This window comes from Eptesicus fuscus, chromosome 7 (genome assembly GCF_027574615.1).
Source record: "Eptesicus fuscus isolate TK198812 chromosome 7, DD_ASM_mEF_20220401, whole genome shotgun sequence".
Taxonomy (NCBI): domain Eukaryota; kingdom Metazoa; phylum Chordata; class Mammalia; order Chiroptera; family Vespertilionidae; genus Eptesicus; species Eptesicus fuscus.
In genome coordinates this window covers 89,694,726-89,712,907 of record NC_072479.1, presented here as the reverse complement: position 1 = coordinate 89,712,907, position 18,182 = coordinate 89,694,726, and the positions used below count along the sequence as shown (strand labels likewise).

Below are 18,182 nucleotides of genomic sequence, written 5' to 3'. Positions count from 1 at the left end.
ACGTTTCATGAATATGATAAACTACTGCCCCCCCCCTTTTTTTTTTTACTGAGTGAATGGTGATGCTACTGTGGAAAGATAGACATCAAATATTACCTGAAAGAGTAATGCAGACAAAATGCAACAGTTGGATCTCTTCTCAACGTCCAACACCTTAGTAAATCTAAATAAGTATAAGGAAAAGAAACTGATTCATAGACAATTTCTCAAAAATATTTTTATATAAATACATCTCTTATATTCACAGACATTCCAAAATTAAAGTAGCCTTTGTTATTTTAAAGGTGCTATATACTCCTATAAGATCTAGAACACTGAGAATGATAAAAAATTAAATTAAAAAATCACCTATAATCCTACCACCTAAACATTGATTAGTGGCAAAATTTTGGCCCATTTCCTTCCAGACATTTTTCTAGTTTTAAACACACATATTAAGACTAGAATTATGCAATACATATAACTTTATAAACAAATCTTATGTGCATGGACATAAGGAGCCACATTATTACTTTATAGAACTTTAAGATTTTTACCATATGAACATACCACAATATAAAAGTATTCATACCATTTTCATCTGTTCAATACTGAGGTAAACACTGTGGTATCTACATATTTGAGCACTTATCCTATTAGTTCTATAGAATAAATCCCTAGAAGTGGAATTTTTGGGGAAAAGGGGGTACACAATTTTAAAGTTTTTAATGAGTATGGTTACATAATCCTACCAAAAACTGAAATAGTGTGTTTCCTCACCAGCAATATATTATGCACACTAGTAAGTCTCCCCACCAAAGATTAAGGTAATGCCTCTGAATTTACTGCTGTCTCGCGTTAGTCTAGTACAAGAGTTTGAGTTTCTCTTCATGTGGGTCTTAAAATTCACAGCTAAAGCTATAAACCACATTACCTTCTTCTAAGTCTTATTTAGATAAAACTAGTTGGTTTCACCATATTAACTATATTAATTAATTAAGATCTATCTGAGTTCAGCTTCTCCATGTGGATATTCGGGTGTGGGGTTTGCCCTTCTGAGCAGCGGGGAGAAGAGTTTCCTCTACTCAGGGAGTCTCTGAGAACAGCCAAGGCCCCTGGAGTACATCTATCCTGTGGAAGGCAGACTTGCAGCTGGACAATCGGAAATGACTTCCTGTTGGTTGAAAATCAGTAGATAATAACTTCAGGGGCTCAGAGAAGCCGAGGTGCCCAATGGCAGGAATGCTGCAGCAGTTCTTTTTCAAGCCGTGAACCTTTCTCAACCTTTCTCTTCTCTGCTGCCAAGCTCTACTAAGTCACAAGCTCAGACTTGTGTGGGGATTGTGTGTATGCATATGTGTGTGTGCATGTGTGTGTGTGTGTATGAGTTCTTTTCCAGGAGTGCAAAACAATCAAACTTCACAACATTGTTTAAAATGTTTAATACTTTACTGTTTAATACTTTTTAACTAGGTAATATCTTACCTCCCCTGCCAAAGGCTGCTAATTTTCTTAAGATAATGTGATTATTAACTAATTATTCTTTTTAAAAAATTGCTTTACAGCTCAAAATGTTATGCAGGTTTTTGCCCACCACATCACACCCTACAGGTAAGCAATAAATGTAATGTAACTGGGAGGTGACGGAAACCTGTACCTATACCCCTCCATACTTTTTTTAAAATATGGAACACTTCTCGAACTTGCTTGTCATCCTTGTGCAGGGGCCAAGCTAATCTTCTGTATTGTTCCACTTTTAGTATATGTGTTGCTGAAGTGAATACTGCTCCTTCTTTTTAAATTTTCACATTAATCAAATATTTAAGACATTTGCGCCCAGCCGGTGTGGCTCGGTGGTTGAACTTCTTCTATGAACCAGTAGGTCATGGTTCCATTTCTAGTCAGGGCACATGCCTGGGCTGCAAGCTCAATCCCCAGTGGGAGTGTGTAGGAGGCAGCCAATCGATGAATTCTCTCTCATCATTGATGTTTCTCTCTCTCTCTCCTTCTTCCTTCCTCTCTGAAGTCAATATACCAGTAAATATACTATATGGGTTTTTTTTAAAGAAAAAAAAAGTACTTCACGAAGTCTTGGGATACTGCTTTTTTCATGGATATACTGATATACTACCAACCAGGGAAACTGGCTGAGTATCATAAGGAAATAAAAAAAAAGATATGTGTGATGCTACCTGGGTATAAGGCATCGCGACAGACTTTCACATGTTATGGGATGATAGGCTGAATAACGGTCCCCATGTCCTAAGATATCCATGTCCTAATTCCCAAAACCAATTAAACACATTATCTTACATGACAAAAACAATAAAAAAGACTTTGTAGATGTGATTAAATTAATAACCTTAAGATGAGGTTATCCTGGTTTATTTAGAGGGAAGCTATTAGCCATTGTGCAGATCATTCCATTGTCATACTCACTGGGCTATCTTTGCCGATATTTCTGCCCCTTGCAGACACCCCCAAATGCCAACTCTGGACAGGAATTCCTCACTGTAGTCTCTGGAACGTGGAGGTGAACAGCTGTTGGTGGCATTGGTGACCGAGGTGCCCAACTCTTTCCATGTATGCAGCACATCTTGTTTTCTGAATATGTCATCAAGAGCTTGACACCAGCATTTAAAAGCAGCCCTAGAACAGAAACAGAGCATCGAGCATTCCATTCTCTGAGACCTATATATTAAATCTTTCCAAAGGGAAGGTGAATACACTGAAGAAACATTTTAATTAAAACCTATACCAGCCCTAGCTGGTTTGGCTCAGTGAATAGAGCATCAGCCTGTGGACTGAAGGATCCCAGGTTCGATTCAGGTCAAGGGCACATGCCTGGGTTGTAGGCTCGATCTCCAATAGGAGGCATGCAGGAGGCAGCCAATCAATGATTCTCTCTCATCATTGATGTTTCTATCTCTCTCTCCCTCTCTCTTCCTCTCTAAAATCAATAAAAATATTTTTTAAAAAACCTATACCATTTGTGTATTATGTATACATAACCATTTCTCCTAGGTAGCATTTGATGAATAAATGTAGCAATGTAATATTATTGAAGAACTAGAAATTACGAAAGACAATATTTTTTCACAATTAAAAAATTTTTTTCAAACAAAGTTTTCTCTTGTTTTGTAGACTCCTAAAAGAAAAAATCTACCTTTTCTTTCCTGCAAAGACAAGAAGACTTCCAAGTTGATGCAACGCCTGAACTTTAAGACTTCTTTGATTGCTGGCTTGGAGAACATCTGTATTTTAATCAAGTAAAAGAACAAAGATCAGTTCCTGAAAAAAGATTTCCTTTCTATTTGCAAGAACATTTTAAATTGTATTATTCCTTAATTGTGTACAGAAGCAAACTGCACGCTAGTAGTGCCTTCAAATGTCACATGACATATATGTATATACAAAGAGAGTCAACGATGGTCTATTTGAACACTGTGGAGTGAAAGATTGGGTCTAACAACAGGTAAGAAACATGGAGAAAGTGAAAGAAAAGTCACGCAGGTAGAAATGGTTAAGAAGAGAAAAGCAGAAAAGGTGTGCAAGGGAGAAAGGGCTGGGTATATATGGAGATGACATGTGTGGCTGGAGCATGGTTTTTCTGGGAGGGTGAAGAAGAAGGTTATGGTAACATTACAGAGGCATCTGAATGCCTTATGGAAAAATGTGGATGTTATTCTATATTAGAAGAGAAGCCTTGAGCAGGGATGTGACAAGATTACAGCATATCAGATTCTTCCTTTTACCCAAATGCATAAAAGCAAATTTTTTAATATCACCTGAATTTGAGGGGTGGGGATAGGGGTTGAGGGGTTCTGATGAATGCATGCTTTCAAGAATATGTGGCTAAAATAACCAACCAACATGGCAATGGTTTCTAATGAGGCTGTACTTCCCCTAGAGGTATTTTGGAAGTCTTAAGAAGGGTTTTGTTAGTTGTCACTATGGAGCATCTCCTGGTATTTTGTAGGTGAAGACCAGAAATACTGGATGGCCTGCAAAGCACAGAACCTTCACCTACAGTGAAGAAAAAGGTGAGAAACCCGTTTGCATTATTCTGATTCTAACACCTAACTTCATTCTATACAAAAAAAAAAAGGTATATGTGCATGTTTTCAAAATGCTCTGAATTTGCTAGAAATGCAACCACACACTGTGGTACTCTGTTTTGTTTAGAACTTTACCTAGATTTACTTGCTATTTTAGAAAACTATGTCACGAAGATTAACACTCTCATGCCACGTGTCACCAGTACAACAACGAACCACTCAGCATTCGGAGCTGTGACATCCTGGTGATCCTACACACAGGGTATGAGCATCTGATTGCTTCACTGTGCCTTCCATGGCTTGAGTACTTACATACCAACAATAGGTTCATTTATTGAAAAGTGACTTTATCCCTTATTTTGTACTTAGAGTTTCACATTGATTTTAGGGGAAAATAATACATGTAGGAAGACTATATTAAATGTAAAATTTACACCAGAGAGTAGAGGGGGAATTGCAGAATGACTGCTTCAAGGTTAAAAAAAAAAAAAAAAAAAAGGAGAGGTTGGGTCTGCAACATGGGTTGAGTATCTACTGCTGAATTTGTGAAAGACAAACAAAGTAAAATCAGCTGGGCCAGAGCACAAGAACTTGACAGTGGCCACATCCCGACCAGCGGTTCAAAGATTAAGTTACTAAAGAGGGATGGACAGAAGGGTGGCCTAGGATCTTGCAATGTGGCAGTCAGGCTGGGGGAAGTGGGCAAAAGGAGGTGCTGGAAGCTTCTTGTCTTGACACTGTTCTGTCACGGTCCACAAGGGTATGACGAATAGATTCTATTTTAGGATCTTTAAACCCTTTTTTAATTCTATTTTTTAAAATAATATTTAAGCCCAGCCAGGGTGACTCAGTGGTTGAGTATCAACCTGTGAACCAGGAGATCACAGTTCGATTCCCCATCAGGGTACATGCCCAGGTTGTGGGCTCAATTCCAAGTCACGGGTGTGCAGGAGGCAGCCAATCAATGATCCTTTCATCATTGATGTTTCTATCACTCTCTCCCTCTCCCTTCCTCTCTGGATCAATAAAAATATTTTTTGAAAATATATCATTTCAGGACCAAATGTAATCTCCAAATGTAATGCAGGAGATCATATTGAAAATAAATACACAATGAGTAAATCTTACCAATAGTTTCATAATATGAAGAAATTACGAGTCCGAGCTGTGAATAGGGAAGTTTGCTTTTCTCCACTGAACTGAAAACTCTGAAGTGTTCCTGAGAAAGGTCGGGGGGTGTGGGCATGTGCATCTCTTCTGTCCCCAGGCAAAATTGCACCTTTCCAGTAGCAAATTTGGAATTGTTTATTCCTTTGTCACCTATTCATAAAGAAAATTAAAAATAAATTTAAAATGGAAAAAAAGAAGGGAAGTTGATGAAGGTACAGAAATGGAAAGGGAGGAGAGAGGAACGGTTTTGTATGTAGCTGAAACTTATTTGCAGGTTGGGGAACTTAGTTTCCTTAAACTTAGTATCTAGAATCATTTCTAAGAGGACACGTGTGTGTGGATGGGCTCTGTGCTCAAGCTATTTCACAGTTTTACCAGAATGTAAATGTTGAGATAATACTTTGCTTCCCATGGGGATTGGTGGAAGTTACACCCCTGGGGTTTGCCCCCTTTTTAAGAGCTTCTAAGAGTAAGATGTGAGTTTGCCTCTGGGCAGAGACCTCTATGATAAAAGCAACTCTTAGGTAGTTCTGCTTAGCTCCTGTATACTCATACCTATGACTTCTTTTATGGAGTCAATCCATCTCATATTTGGTCTCCTCTTTTCCTTCTGTATTCTATTTCCCCAGCATAGTGTCTTTTCCAAAGAAGCCTATCTTCTCATGATGTGCTCAAAGTAGAACACTATTTATTTTATTCTATTTTTATTTTTGCCTCCAGCAATGTTTCAGGCTTAATTTACTTTAGGCCCTACTTGTTCATCGTTCAGGCAGTCGAGGGTATCTATAGAGCTCTCCTTCAACACCATATTTCACATGAATATTTGATTCATATTTCAATATTTCAAATGAACATTTTGGTACCAGTTAAGATTCAGAGTGAGTTGATATAAACCATTCTTGGGAATTTTATTTCCTTTTTTAAATGTATTACCTTAATTATTGTCAATGTATGCCATAATTGAAAGAACTTTAAACATAATACGGGGAGTTCATTTAATGTAATGTGAGTCTGAGGACAGTACAACCAAAATCTATGGATACGTATCATAGGTTTTTGCAGAGGGCAGCAACTATATATATATATTAGATGTACAGAGTCAAAACATTAACAAATATTGTTTTTGTATCCCCTTTACACAGGGAGTATGGTAGTTTCACAGGAAGCATAAAAGCAGATGAGACAGTGCCTTGGTTGGAATAAAGTGAGAGATGATGTGGTCCACTAGGCCGGAAGAAAGTGCAAGGCAGCAGTGAGTGGGCTTGGAAGTGGGGGGAGGAGGCACCTGTGGCTGGTAGATCCGCAGGTGGCATCCCCATCTAAGTAATGACTAAGGGATACAGAGCAATTATTTTTACCTTGTGTCTGTGCAAGAAATAACGAAAGCAACTTTCTGCTGTGTCGGATTGATCTGTTATGATATCTGGACTTTTCCAAAGTCTCTCTAAAACATCTCAACGTATCTGTCACGTCCACGGGAACAGAGAGGAGTGCTTTGGCATAGCTGTATTCTGAAAGGAAAAGGAAGAGTAACGTTCATGATGAAATGTGGCAGCAAGTGAACTAGTAGCAAAAGACTAATTCAGAGAATTTCTTGGTCCCAAACTTAAAGATGCTAAATTAAAAGTCGCCAGGTATGTAGCAGGTATTTCAACACTAAGATAATTTTTTCTTTATGTTTGAAATTTTGTTAAAAAAAAAAACAAACCTTAGAAAACTTTTGATTCTTATAAAATGCAAACACACACACACACACACACACACACACAAAACTTTAGATTCTGTCAATTTTCCTTATGAAACCTACAAAAAAGGGAGGAAACAAAATAGCCTGGAGATGGGCAATTGCTCTCATAAAAAAAGGCAAGGACACTTTATAATACAGGAACAGAGGCAAGGAAGATGGGGTCATAATAGAATATGAAATCAACAAACAGTCCTGATAAAAAGAGTTGCTATAAGGTCTCTGGAGAGGAAGTGACCATCCAAGAATTAGGCTGCAAAAAAGATGTTCATGAAGCAGACACACACACACACACACACACACACACACACACACATACACACACAAATATAGGCTTCAGACAGAGTAACAAAGGAATTTGCTTCTTTAACAAGTTGAATAGTCCGAATACCCCCTGCAAAATCTGAGGGCCTGAGAGTACTACAACTTTTAGGGAATGCAGCTATAAGAGTTTACAGGTTAGCTGAAGAGATGAAACATCTGGCATAGGCATATTAAAATCACACTGGCAGATATTTGTTAATGTTTTGATTCTGTACATCTAATATATGTAGATAGGTAGGTAGGTAGATAGATAGATAGATAGATAGATAGATAGATAGATAGATAGATAGATAGATAGATAGATAGATAGATAGATAGATAGATAGATAGATAGATGCTGCCCTCTGCAAAAACCTATCCATAGATTTTGGTTATATTGTCCACACTCACATTACACGCTAAAATAAGGGAAAGATCAAGGTGAGAGATTAGCATAGGGAGGAAAAGGTGAGCTAGGAAGACTTCATGAGAGAGAAGGTATGCCAACTCTGTCTTAGAAGATGGGGAGAATTTGGTTAGGAAGAAAGAGGCAAGGGGATTTAGATTCTTAGAATAAGAATAGCTAAAGTTGACTGAGCATTTACACTATACCAGAGACTATCTATCTATACTAATAAAAGAGTAATATGCTAATTAGACTGGGAGACCTTCCAGGAGATCTTCTGGATGTTCTTCCAGACAAAGCCATAGTGGTGGGGCCGAGGCAGAGGTGGTTAGGGGCGATCAAGCCAGGAGGGGAGGGCAGATGGAGGTGACCAGGCTGGTGGTGGGGGCGGGAGGGGGGTGAGCAGGCAAGCAGGCAGAGCAGTTAGAGGTGATCAGGCAGGCAGGTAGGTGAGCAGTTAGGAGCCAGCAGTCCCGGATTGCAAGAGGGATGTCCGACTGCTGGTTTAGGCCCATTCCCACAGGAACGGCAGTCGAATATCCCTCGAGGGATCCCAGATTGGAGAGGGTGCAGGCTGAACTGAGGAACACACCCCCTGCATGAATTCTGTGCACCAGGCCACTAGTCCTATCTAATAAAGAGGAAATATGCTAATTGACTGCTCCGCCCTCAAAGATGGCAGTGCCCACAGCCAATAAGGAGGGAATATGCTAATTGACTGCCACGCCCTCAAAGATGGTGGTGCCCACAGCCAATAAGGAGGGAATATGCTAATGGACTGTCACGCCCTCAAAGATGGCAGCACTCACAGCCAGTAAGGAGGGAATATGCTAATTGACTGCCACACCCTCAAAGATGGTGGTGCCCACAGCCACAAGATGGTAGCGCCCAGTCCCCTCAGCCCCCCCAGCCACTCAGGGCCACCCGAGGCTCAGGTAACCAGAGCTGACTGAGGCTTGCGCTGCTGGCAGTGGCAGCAGCAGAGGTGTGATGGGGCTGTCGCCTTCCCCTGATCGCCAGCCCCAGGTTGCTTCCCGAACCTGAGGGCTCCTGAACTATGAGAGGGGATAGGCCGGGCTGAAATACTTCCCCTCCAGTGCATGAAATTTCATGCACTGGGCCTCTAGTCTTTCTCTCTAATAAAAGAGTAATATGCAAATTAACCATATCTCCGCTACATAAGCCACGCCCACCAGCCAGGCCATGCCCACCAGCCAATCAGGGAGCCAAGCGAGCAGTTGGGAGCCAGCAGTCCTGGATTGGCAGGGGAGGGAAGTTGTAGGGGATCAGGCCAGCAGGGAAGGGCAGTTGGGAGGGACCAGGACTGCAAGGGAGGGCAGCTGGGGGTGATCAGGCCTGCAGGGGAGGACAGTTAGGGGTGACCAGGCCTGCAGGGGAGGGCTGTTGGTAGGGACCCAGGAATGCAGGGGAGGGCAGTTGGGGGAGACCAGGCCAGCAGGGGAGGGCAGTTGGAGGTGACCAGGCCAGCAGGGGAGGGCAGTTAGGTGCAACCAGGCCTGCAGGGGAGGGCAGCTGGGGTTGGGGGGGAACAGGCCTGCAGGGGAGGGCAGTTAGGGGCAATTTGGCTGGCAGGGAAGCAGTTAGGCATCAATCAAGCTGGCAGGGGAGTGGTTAGGGGGTGATCAGGCTGGCAGGTAGAAGTGGTTAGGGGCAATCAGTCAGGCAGGTAGGCAAGTGGTTAGGAGCCAGCAGTCCAGAATTGTGAGAGGGATGTGCGACTGCCCATTTAGGGCAGTCGGACATCCCTTGAGGTATCCCATATTGAAGAGGGACACTGCAAGCTGGGCTGAGGACACACACTCCCATGCATGAATTTCGTGCACCGGGCCTCTAGTATGTATATGTATATGTGTATGTATATGTATAAAAGCCTCAGCGACCGGCAGAACGGCTGACCAGTAGCTATGACGTTCAATGACCACCAGGGAGCAGACACTCTGACCAGTAAATATGACACACACCAACCACCAGGGGGCAAACACTCAACACAGGAGCTGCTGAGCAGCAGTGAGTTGGCAGCTGCAGTTCTCGGGTGACGTACCCCAGAACCAGACAGGAGGCAGCCTGATTCTGGGGTGCATCACCCAACAATGCCTTCTCGCAATCCAGGACCCTTGGGGGATGTCAGAGAGCCAGTTTCGGCCCGATCCCCGGAGACCAGGCCAAGACACCCCACCATGCACTGGGCCTCTAGTTCTAAATAATTTACCTCAATAGTCTCATCTAACCCTAAACACAACTGTAAGAGGTAGGATGAGGAAAGAAGACAGAGAAAAGTCTAGTGGCTTCCCTCTGGTCACAGAACCAGCTGTGCAAGGAGAGATATGGCAGCAGCAGTAAGGGTGGTGATTCGGTCACAGTGAGATGCCATGGCCAGTCCTCTTGAACAAAGAAGGGTTTGCCAGGGGCCTGAAGCCCCCACTGAGTTAGTGCCCTTCATCTTCTTTACTGGGGAGCTGAGCCAGGGTTTTGAGGAGGACCCTGACAGGAAGAAAGTGATGTTTTAGGAAGAGTCAGCTGACAGTTGTATGGACAGCAGACTTTAACAGAAGAAGGTTGGTGGCTGAGAGACTGACAGCATTGTGTGATGTGAACGTGACAAAGGTAGTAGCAATGTAAACAAGGGAGGGACACAGGGAACTTTCCATTGTTGAAGCAACAGGAAGAGTGGTTAAACTGGCTATGTGGGGGAAAAAGAAAAAGAGGTGGGAATTACCTATTCCCTCTCCTTTCAGGGCCAATGATCTTGCTTCTTACCTCACTTGAAAAAAACCTGAAACAATCTAAAGGGATTTCCCACAAGCCCCCACCAGTATATCCACCCATGCCTATCTACATCTCAACAGCATCCCTCCAGCAGTTCTCCTTTCCCCAAACTATTAATTTTCTCTCTGCTGAATATTTCCTAGTAGCATATTTTGCTGTTTTTTTCCCTGATTTAAAAAGAAATTTGAAAAAATGTTATGTTCACGGCAGCATTATTTACAATAGACAAGACAGGGAAACAACTCAGATGTCCATCAACAGATGGATGGAGAAGGGAAATGTGGTGTATACATACAATGAAATAAGAAAGAAGGAAATCCTGCCATTTGTGACCACATGGATGGACCTTGAGGGTTTTATGGGAAGTGAAATAAGTCAGACAAAGGAAGGCAAATGCTGTATGACCTCACATGTGGAATCTATATAAACCAAACACATAGATAGGTAGAATAGGTTGGTGATTGCCAGGGGTGGGGTGGGGATGGGCAAAATAAGTGAAGATGGTCAAAAGGTAAGATTTCCAGTTATAAGTTCTGGGGTATGGTGACTATATTTGAACTTATAAAAAGTAAATACTTTAATTTAAAAAAGTAAAAATCCTTCCTCTTGACTCTATTAGTACTTTCCCCTCAAGGTACCATTCTATTTCTCTGCATCATTTTTACAACAAAACGTGTTAAAAAGTTCTGTATTCACTGTTTCCCATTCACTCTGGAACCCACTTATATCAGACCTCCCCATCCCCATCACTCCACCCCAAAGCTCTTCAATGTGGCTAAATGTAATGTTCAATTTTTAGACTTTACCTCACCTCTGACCCTTTATCTTACTACTCCCCTCCCTCCCTCTCACACCAGGCATGCTGATAAGTGCTCCACTGAGCTACCAGGCCTGATCCTCATTTGTGCCCTTTCAGGTTAGACTCTCCGCTAACCTTATAGCACCCAGGAAAAAATATGCTAGATATCAGTGGTCATGAGAAGATACTTTCTCCTGACTAATTGTGATAATATGGTAATTTTTAGATGATCCTGCATATTATAGGTTTCACATTGAGTTGTGATCATGAAAATCTTGGCATCGAGCTTAGAGCTCTTTATAAGACCCTTGGACCTCTTGGGGCAGTATCTTGGCCCACACATTTAGGCTTATTTATAAAGTTTTAGGATGGTGAATATTTTTCAGTGAAACTCAGATCATTAGCATGTTTATAAGCCTGGTAGGCCTTATGCGTGTCATCATGACATGTTTGCAAGCTGGCACTCCGTCCTGTCCCTGCCATCATGCTCCCTCAAGTCCCCTCTCCCCTAAGCGTCACGGTCTTGCATGATCCTGACAAGGTATACTCCCACTCCTCCCGCCGCCACCCTTATGCACACCACCCTGAAGATTATAAATTTCTGCTATTTTTTTGCAAGAATTCATGAGCCTGGATTTTATCTGTTTCTCCTTAGAGAGTGAGATCAGGGAAAGAAGCCAGCAGAGGAACAGGAGGAAGCTGGAAGCCCTCACATATTAATATTTTGAGACAGTCAGTTCCTTTCTCTAGGCCTTTGTTTCAAACATCTGTCAAAAGTGGGATGAAAAAGGTGGGGTGAATATTATTTACCTCTGAAGGTTATTATTTTTACCTGTGTGTGAAGTGTCAGCATGGTGCCTTCCATGCAGTAAGCATTCGGTAGATGGAGGCTCACATTATGACTGTGAGTCAGGTGTTTTTAAAATATATATTAACACTTACCAGTACCAGGCACCAGTCAAGGCACTGAGGAGATGGACATAGCAGACCCGATCCCTGCTCTTACAGAGATTACATTCCACAACAGAAATCACAAAGGCATGCGGTGCCAGGAGGACAGGAAGAAGGAGAGGTGACTGCCATCGCTAAAATAGGGGTCAGAATAAAATTATCCTCCTGCTACTTTTATCAAATATATTTTTATTTTCTAAACTCTATTGTGCTATTTGATTTTCCTTTTTTCCAGCCCTACTGTACCTTTTCCTTGTGGTCTAATTAGGGTTCTGTTTGGTGTTTTGTGGCTGCCTACATGAGATTTAAAAGAAAAAGACAATAAGGAAAGATCAGCTTCAGAGGCCTTATCCTGACATCTGTCTCAAGGAGGTTCCTGTATGAAAACTCCCATGGATAATTCAAGAAGATATTTCAAAGCCACAGCAGTTTGAAATAGGTGAGAAGGAGATAAGGAGGAATAGGAGGAGGAAGAAGGGAAGAAAACTGAAGAGAATCATTATGTCTCTCAGTATACCAGTGTAGACATTAAAACTGAAATGCCAATCACTCCTGGAATATGGGTCCACGAAGGAAAACTCCCAGGGAGTACATGAAATTTGTGCTGCTTTCTACACATTTGGTCACATCAGTCGAAATGTCCAGAGGCAGTAATAAAACACACCTGCCAAAGGATTGAAAATTCCAACATACCTGAAGACTGAACAACCCTATCAGAAAACTTAACTACCAATAAGGTCAAGACTCAAGAATGAGGCTCCAGACAGAATGCAAACACAGCTTCAATAAAATACATAGCCACAGAGTTCTCTCGCCTATGAAGCTAACAAGCAGGCAAGTTACTCATCCATACAAATAGTAATCTATAAAGCAGGGTATTCTCACTTCTCCAAATCCTACAGAGGCCTTCCCAAATTACATATGCATTATTAAATAGTTAGAGGGAGAATGGAATGCTTTTAAATAATGAGAACACCAAATGTTTCTAGGCACTGGAGCATTACAACATCTGTTGTGGAGAAAGAAATGTATCAAACATTAGTAACAAACACTATTATGCCAAAAGGAAATATATGATGTTCTAAAGAAGCAATGTGGTGTGGAAAACATCAAGAATATGCTTGGTCTTTTAAAAGAATTGCAAACAAGTCACGGTGACATATACAGTGTAAGACCCATCATGATTATAAACATGTTAATGATCTGAGTTGAGTACACTGAAAAAAAATGTCAGCATCCTAAATATTTGCCAGATAAGCCCAAAAGTGTGGGCCAAAATACTGCTTCAAGAGGTCTGAGAGTCTTATAGAGCGATAATCTGAATGCCAAGATTTTCATGATAATGACTCAATGTGAAACCTATAATTAATATGCAGGATAATCTAAAAATTACCATACTATCATAATTAGTCAGAAGAAAGTATCTGCCTTCCCATGACCACTGATATCTAGCATATATTTTCTTGGGTGCTATAAGGTTAGAGTAGAGTCTAACCTGAAAGGGTACAAATGAGAATCAGTGCTCAGTGGAGCACTTATGGGCTACACAATCAGACCAGGGTTTGAATCACAGTTCCAGTACTTACTAGTAAGATTTCATCCTCTCATCTGTAATGTAAGCATAAAAATACCTACTCCTAAGATTGCAAAAATTAAAGCACCTAATGGTTTCCAAATATGGTGCCTGCCACTATAATATTCTTTAGATTTTTACCAATTCAAATATTCCTGCTCTAACCATTACTTAAACTGGCTTATACTTCCACCACTGGTTGAGATTCAACCCAAAGGATCCCTGTGGCCTGATACCACCTGCCTTCCTGCCTGTCCCACCACCTTGACTTTCCAAATGAGCTTTAACAACAGGCAGGCACAGTGCTTTTCTGACGTAATGCTCCCATCACCAAGAAGCACCTACTGGTCACACGGGTCTAGAATTTTACTAGGTATGTCTTTTCTATCCCTTCTATGGCAGTCATTATTTTGATAACCAGCATTTTTGAAACATTTTCTCACATCTGTCAGTCCTTTTTCATGATGCAAGGGATAATATAAATCAATTCTGAATTATGGATTACAAATTTTGGGATCTCCAGAGTTTTGACAGACAAGATCAAGAAAAGGAGAACACATCCAGAAAGAATCACACTCTTTGACTGGAACTAGTCACATATCACTGACCACATGAATCCTCCCACTGTTTATTGAATATGAGGGGATACTTGGATTTATCCTGGACAGTAAAACCTAAATTTTGCGGTCACCAACCTCCTTCTACTGGACCCTCTACACTACTCTGCAGGCCTTTGATCTTCCCTTCTCCTATTTCCCTCAAGGGCCAAGTCCACCCTTTCACATTTGAAATCTCCTACCCTATCAGCCTTGGCTATGCTTTCAAACCCCTGCTTCATTAAGAAAATCATCAGTATCCAGTGAGAATGCCTTCAACTTCTGCTCTTCCCACCTACCAACATTCCCACATGTGAACCTCTTCTCTTCTCCTCCCCTTCCGCCCAGGGTGTTCCACCCTCCTGTCCAAGGCCAGTTCCCCTGCAAATATTTTAATTATGGAAGATCTGGTAAGCAGAATGCAACAGCAAACCTTGCTTTAAAAGAGTTTCAAGATAAAACTGGTACTGACCTGAAAGAGTGACCTTTTGGAGGAAATCTGAGTCGTTTTCTATGTCTGTCAGTTGACTGGGTGGAGAATTAATACTGAGTTGCTTCCCAATAAAATTTCGGCAGGTTATCTTAAAAAGGAAAGATGAAAAAATATAACTTAGGTATTTATAGCCCAAAATTTTGCTTGCTTAAAATATTTTTCTTATTTTTCATTCGTCAAAAATAAAAAAGAGAGACAAAAGAATGCTACAAATAAAAACTCGCAGAGACTTTTGGGGGAAAAAGCAGCCACATAATTTTTCATATTTCTTTAGTACAGCACAGCTGGAAGAGCATTAGGCAAATTATGTAGAGCGATTAGAATATAATTTTCAGATATTCTATAAATTTACAAGTCTGAATACATCTCTCATTATGTAAGTTGAGACAGAGTTAAAATATCGGCTGCTTTTCCAATGGCACATTTTCTTCCACCCTACTCATAAGTAACACAATTTAAACTTCCCTGGTGAAGTTTTTCAGAACTAACTTCCCCTGTAGTATTTTAAAAATTTATTTTCTAATAGATACTTGAGTGCTAAAATTATAAAATATCTGAAAGCGAAACATTTTTAATCAGAAGGAAATTCTTTTAAAAGGTCCAAGATCCTCTTCTCCCTGTTGCTCCATTCCCATTCCTTGAGCTAACCTATTGCTCCAAATACAGCCCCCCTTGTACCCTCGTTTGATTAGATGCTGCTGCTTGATTGTCCCCTGTAGGTACTTCTACTATGAGATGCAAATACAGCCTAATAAAATGAAAATTCCCTCCCACAGCCTTATATATCCCTATTTGACCTAGGCCTTTCCACCTCTCCAGCTTCATTAAACAAAACTTTATTGAACACTTATTATGTGCCAAGCTCAAGGACTATATAGCAGAGAACAAAGCAAACAAAAATTCCTGTTCTTATGAAACTTATTCTAGTGGAAGCAGAGAGATAATAAATAAAATAGAGAAGTACATTATAGAGAATATTAAAGAGTTACAAATACTATAGAGAGAAGTAAAGCAAACAAGCACAAAAATAGCATAGTGAAGAAAGTACTCACATAGAATATGGCATTTAACAAAAAGGCAAGGTAAAAGTCAATATGGATATTGTGGAGAGGAGGATGCTAAGTAGGAGAACAGCAAAGGCAAAGACCCTGAGGCAGAACTGTCTTAAAGAACAGGGCAACCTGAGGAGGAGTAATAGGAGAGGAGTTACTGGGGGATACACGGGGATAAGTTATGTAGGGCATTAAGGCCATGATAGGATGTTCACTTTAACTCTGAAGCAGATGGGAAGCTGCTTTGGGGTTTAAAATTGGGGGATGACATGGTTGACTTAGGTTTTTAAAGGTTGTTCCATCTACTGCATTGAGAATAGACTATGGGCTAGAGGCAGAGTTTCAGGGAGGTTGGAAGGAAGACCACTAATTAGAAGTCATTGCACTGATCAAAGCAAATATAACTATAGCTTGGATCAGAGCAGGGGTTGTGGAGGTAGCAAGATGTGGTAAGGTTCTGAATACATTTTGAAGGTAGGGGATTTGACAACCAATTTGAAGTGCAGTGTGAAAGCAAGAGAAGAGTCAGGGGTGTCCCCTAGGTGTCTGGCCTGAGCAGCTAGGAGAGTGGTGTTGTTCAGTGGTTCAGGGTCAACCTATGAACCAGGAGGTCACAGTTCGATTCCTAGTCAGGGCACATGCCCAGGTTGTGGGCTCTATCCCCAGTCAGGGGTGTGCAGAAGACAGCCAATCAATAATTCTTTCTCATCACTGATGTTTCTATCTCTTGCTCTTCTTCCTTCCTCTCTGAAATCAATAAAAATATATTTTGAAAATTTAAAAAAACACAATGGGGAGGACTTGGCAGAACAGGTTTGTTTGAGATGAGCTAAATTTGAGAAGTATATTAAATATCTAAGAGACAATGTTGATTGGGCAGTCTGGTATTTTGATGAGTCAATTTGGCTAGGCTAAACTAAAAAGGTCAATGAAGGAAAGAATCCATTTTTTAGCATACATAAGCCCCAACCCAGTTATTCAATCAAACTGTAATCTAGGTGCTACTATGAAAGAATTTGGCAGATACTAATTAAAGTTCCTAATAAATTGACTTTAATTAGGGAGATTATCCTAGGCGGGCCTGACCCAATCAGGTAAGTCCTTGACAGTGCAGGTGGTCTCCAGACTCCAAATTCCAACCAGCCTCCAGATCTAAAACTGTTCTGGCCCCTGTGGATTCTCCCTGAATGACTTCTTATGGATAACAGCTTCTGGCCACACCTGTAGGGTCCTTTCCTGCTCTTGATCCTGACTGCCTACTCTACAGATTTTGGACTTGCTTAGTCAGTCCCCATGATAATATAAGCCAAATCCTTGTAATAAATCTAGAGAGATAGATGACAGGTAGATAGATAGATAGATGATAGGTAGGTAGGTAGGTAGGTAGGTAGGTAGGTAGGTAGATAGATAGATAGATAGATAGATAGATAGATAGATAGATAGATAGATAGATAGATGATAGATCGGTCTTACTAGTTATGCTTCTCTTATTGAACCCTGACTGGTACAGGCAATTAGATATGTCAATACAGAATTCAGGAGAAAGGTCTAGAATGGAGATGTAATTTTGATAGTCATCATCATAAAGATGATACTCAGACCCAAGACTGAATTAACTCACCAAGTCAGAGAATGTGCACAGAGAAGACAGAGGAGCAAGAACAGAGTCTTGGGACATACTTAACTTTAAGATATTGGGGAGAAGGGGAGTAAGCAACAAAGAAGACAGAAGAGGAGCCCCTATCTCTCGTCTCCAACACTGCAGCCTGGGGCCTTCTTTCTGTCCCATCTCAGGATTTCTGCCCTTCTTCCTTTGGACTAGAATGCTCTTTCTCACTGGATGGCTGGTGCCATCCCATCAAAGATTACCCGCTCCAAGAGGCCTTGCTGATCATGCTTGCTAAAGTCTCCACCTCCAACCACAGCCTATCTCTATTCTATTGACCAAGTTTGTTTCTTCAGAGAACTTCCACTGATTATAAATCTTATTTATATATCAGTTTACATGTTTATTTTCTGACCCTCCGGCCACCCCACTGGGGTGGCCGGAGGGTCAGATAAAATTAAGTCCCAAAAAGCAAGAATTTAGACTGTATTCTCTACATAGAATACACAGGAGGAAAGGGTATGCAAAGGCCATGGGGAACCTTTGTGAAAAGAAGAAATGGAGTCCTTGCAGGGCAGCTGCGACACATAGGCACACAGACAGGTATAGGGGCAGGCACTGGATGTCAGCCCGCACGGATGCCAGGGGCCTGTGGGCAAGATACG

At 41.2% G+C, this 18,182-nt stretch overlaps 1 protein-coding gene and 1 non-coding gene across 2 annotated transcripts in view; both read right to left on the bottom strand.

Moving 5' to 3' along the window:
• Positions 1-18,182, bottom strand: part of CFAP54 (cilia and flagella associated protein 54) — a 247,148-nt gene that overhangs the window by 104,679 nt on the left and 124,287 nt on the right. The window contains exons 39-44 of the mRNA XM_054719381.1: positions 14,839-14,947; positions 6,566-6,718; positions 5,166-5,357; positions 3,146-3,233; positions 2,419-2,628; positions 97-163 (exon numbers count right to left, since the gene is read on the bottom strand). Of these exons, the coding sequence (XP_054575356.1) occupies positions 97-163; positions 2,419-2,628; positions 3,146-3,233; positions 5,166-5,357; positions 6,566-6,718; positions 14,839-14,947 (819 nt within the window). The remainder of the gene's footprint in view (positions 1-96; positions 164-2,418; positions 2,629-3,145; positions 3,234-5,165; positions 5,358-6,565; positions 6,719-14,838; positions 14,948-18,182) is intronic.
• On the bottom strand, positions 1,659-1,763 carry LOC114232707 (U6 spliceosomal RNA). Its single transcript, XR_003618799.2, has one exon. It is a non-coding gene; the product is annotated as a U6 spliceosomal RNA (small nuclear RNA).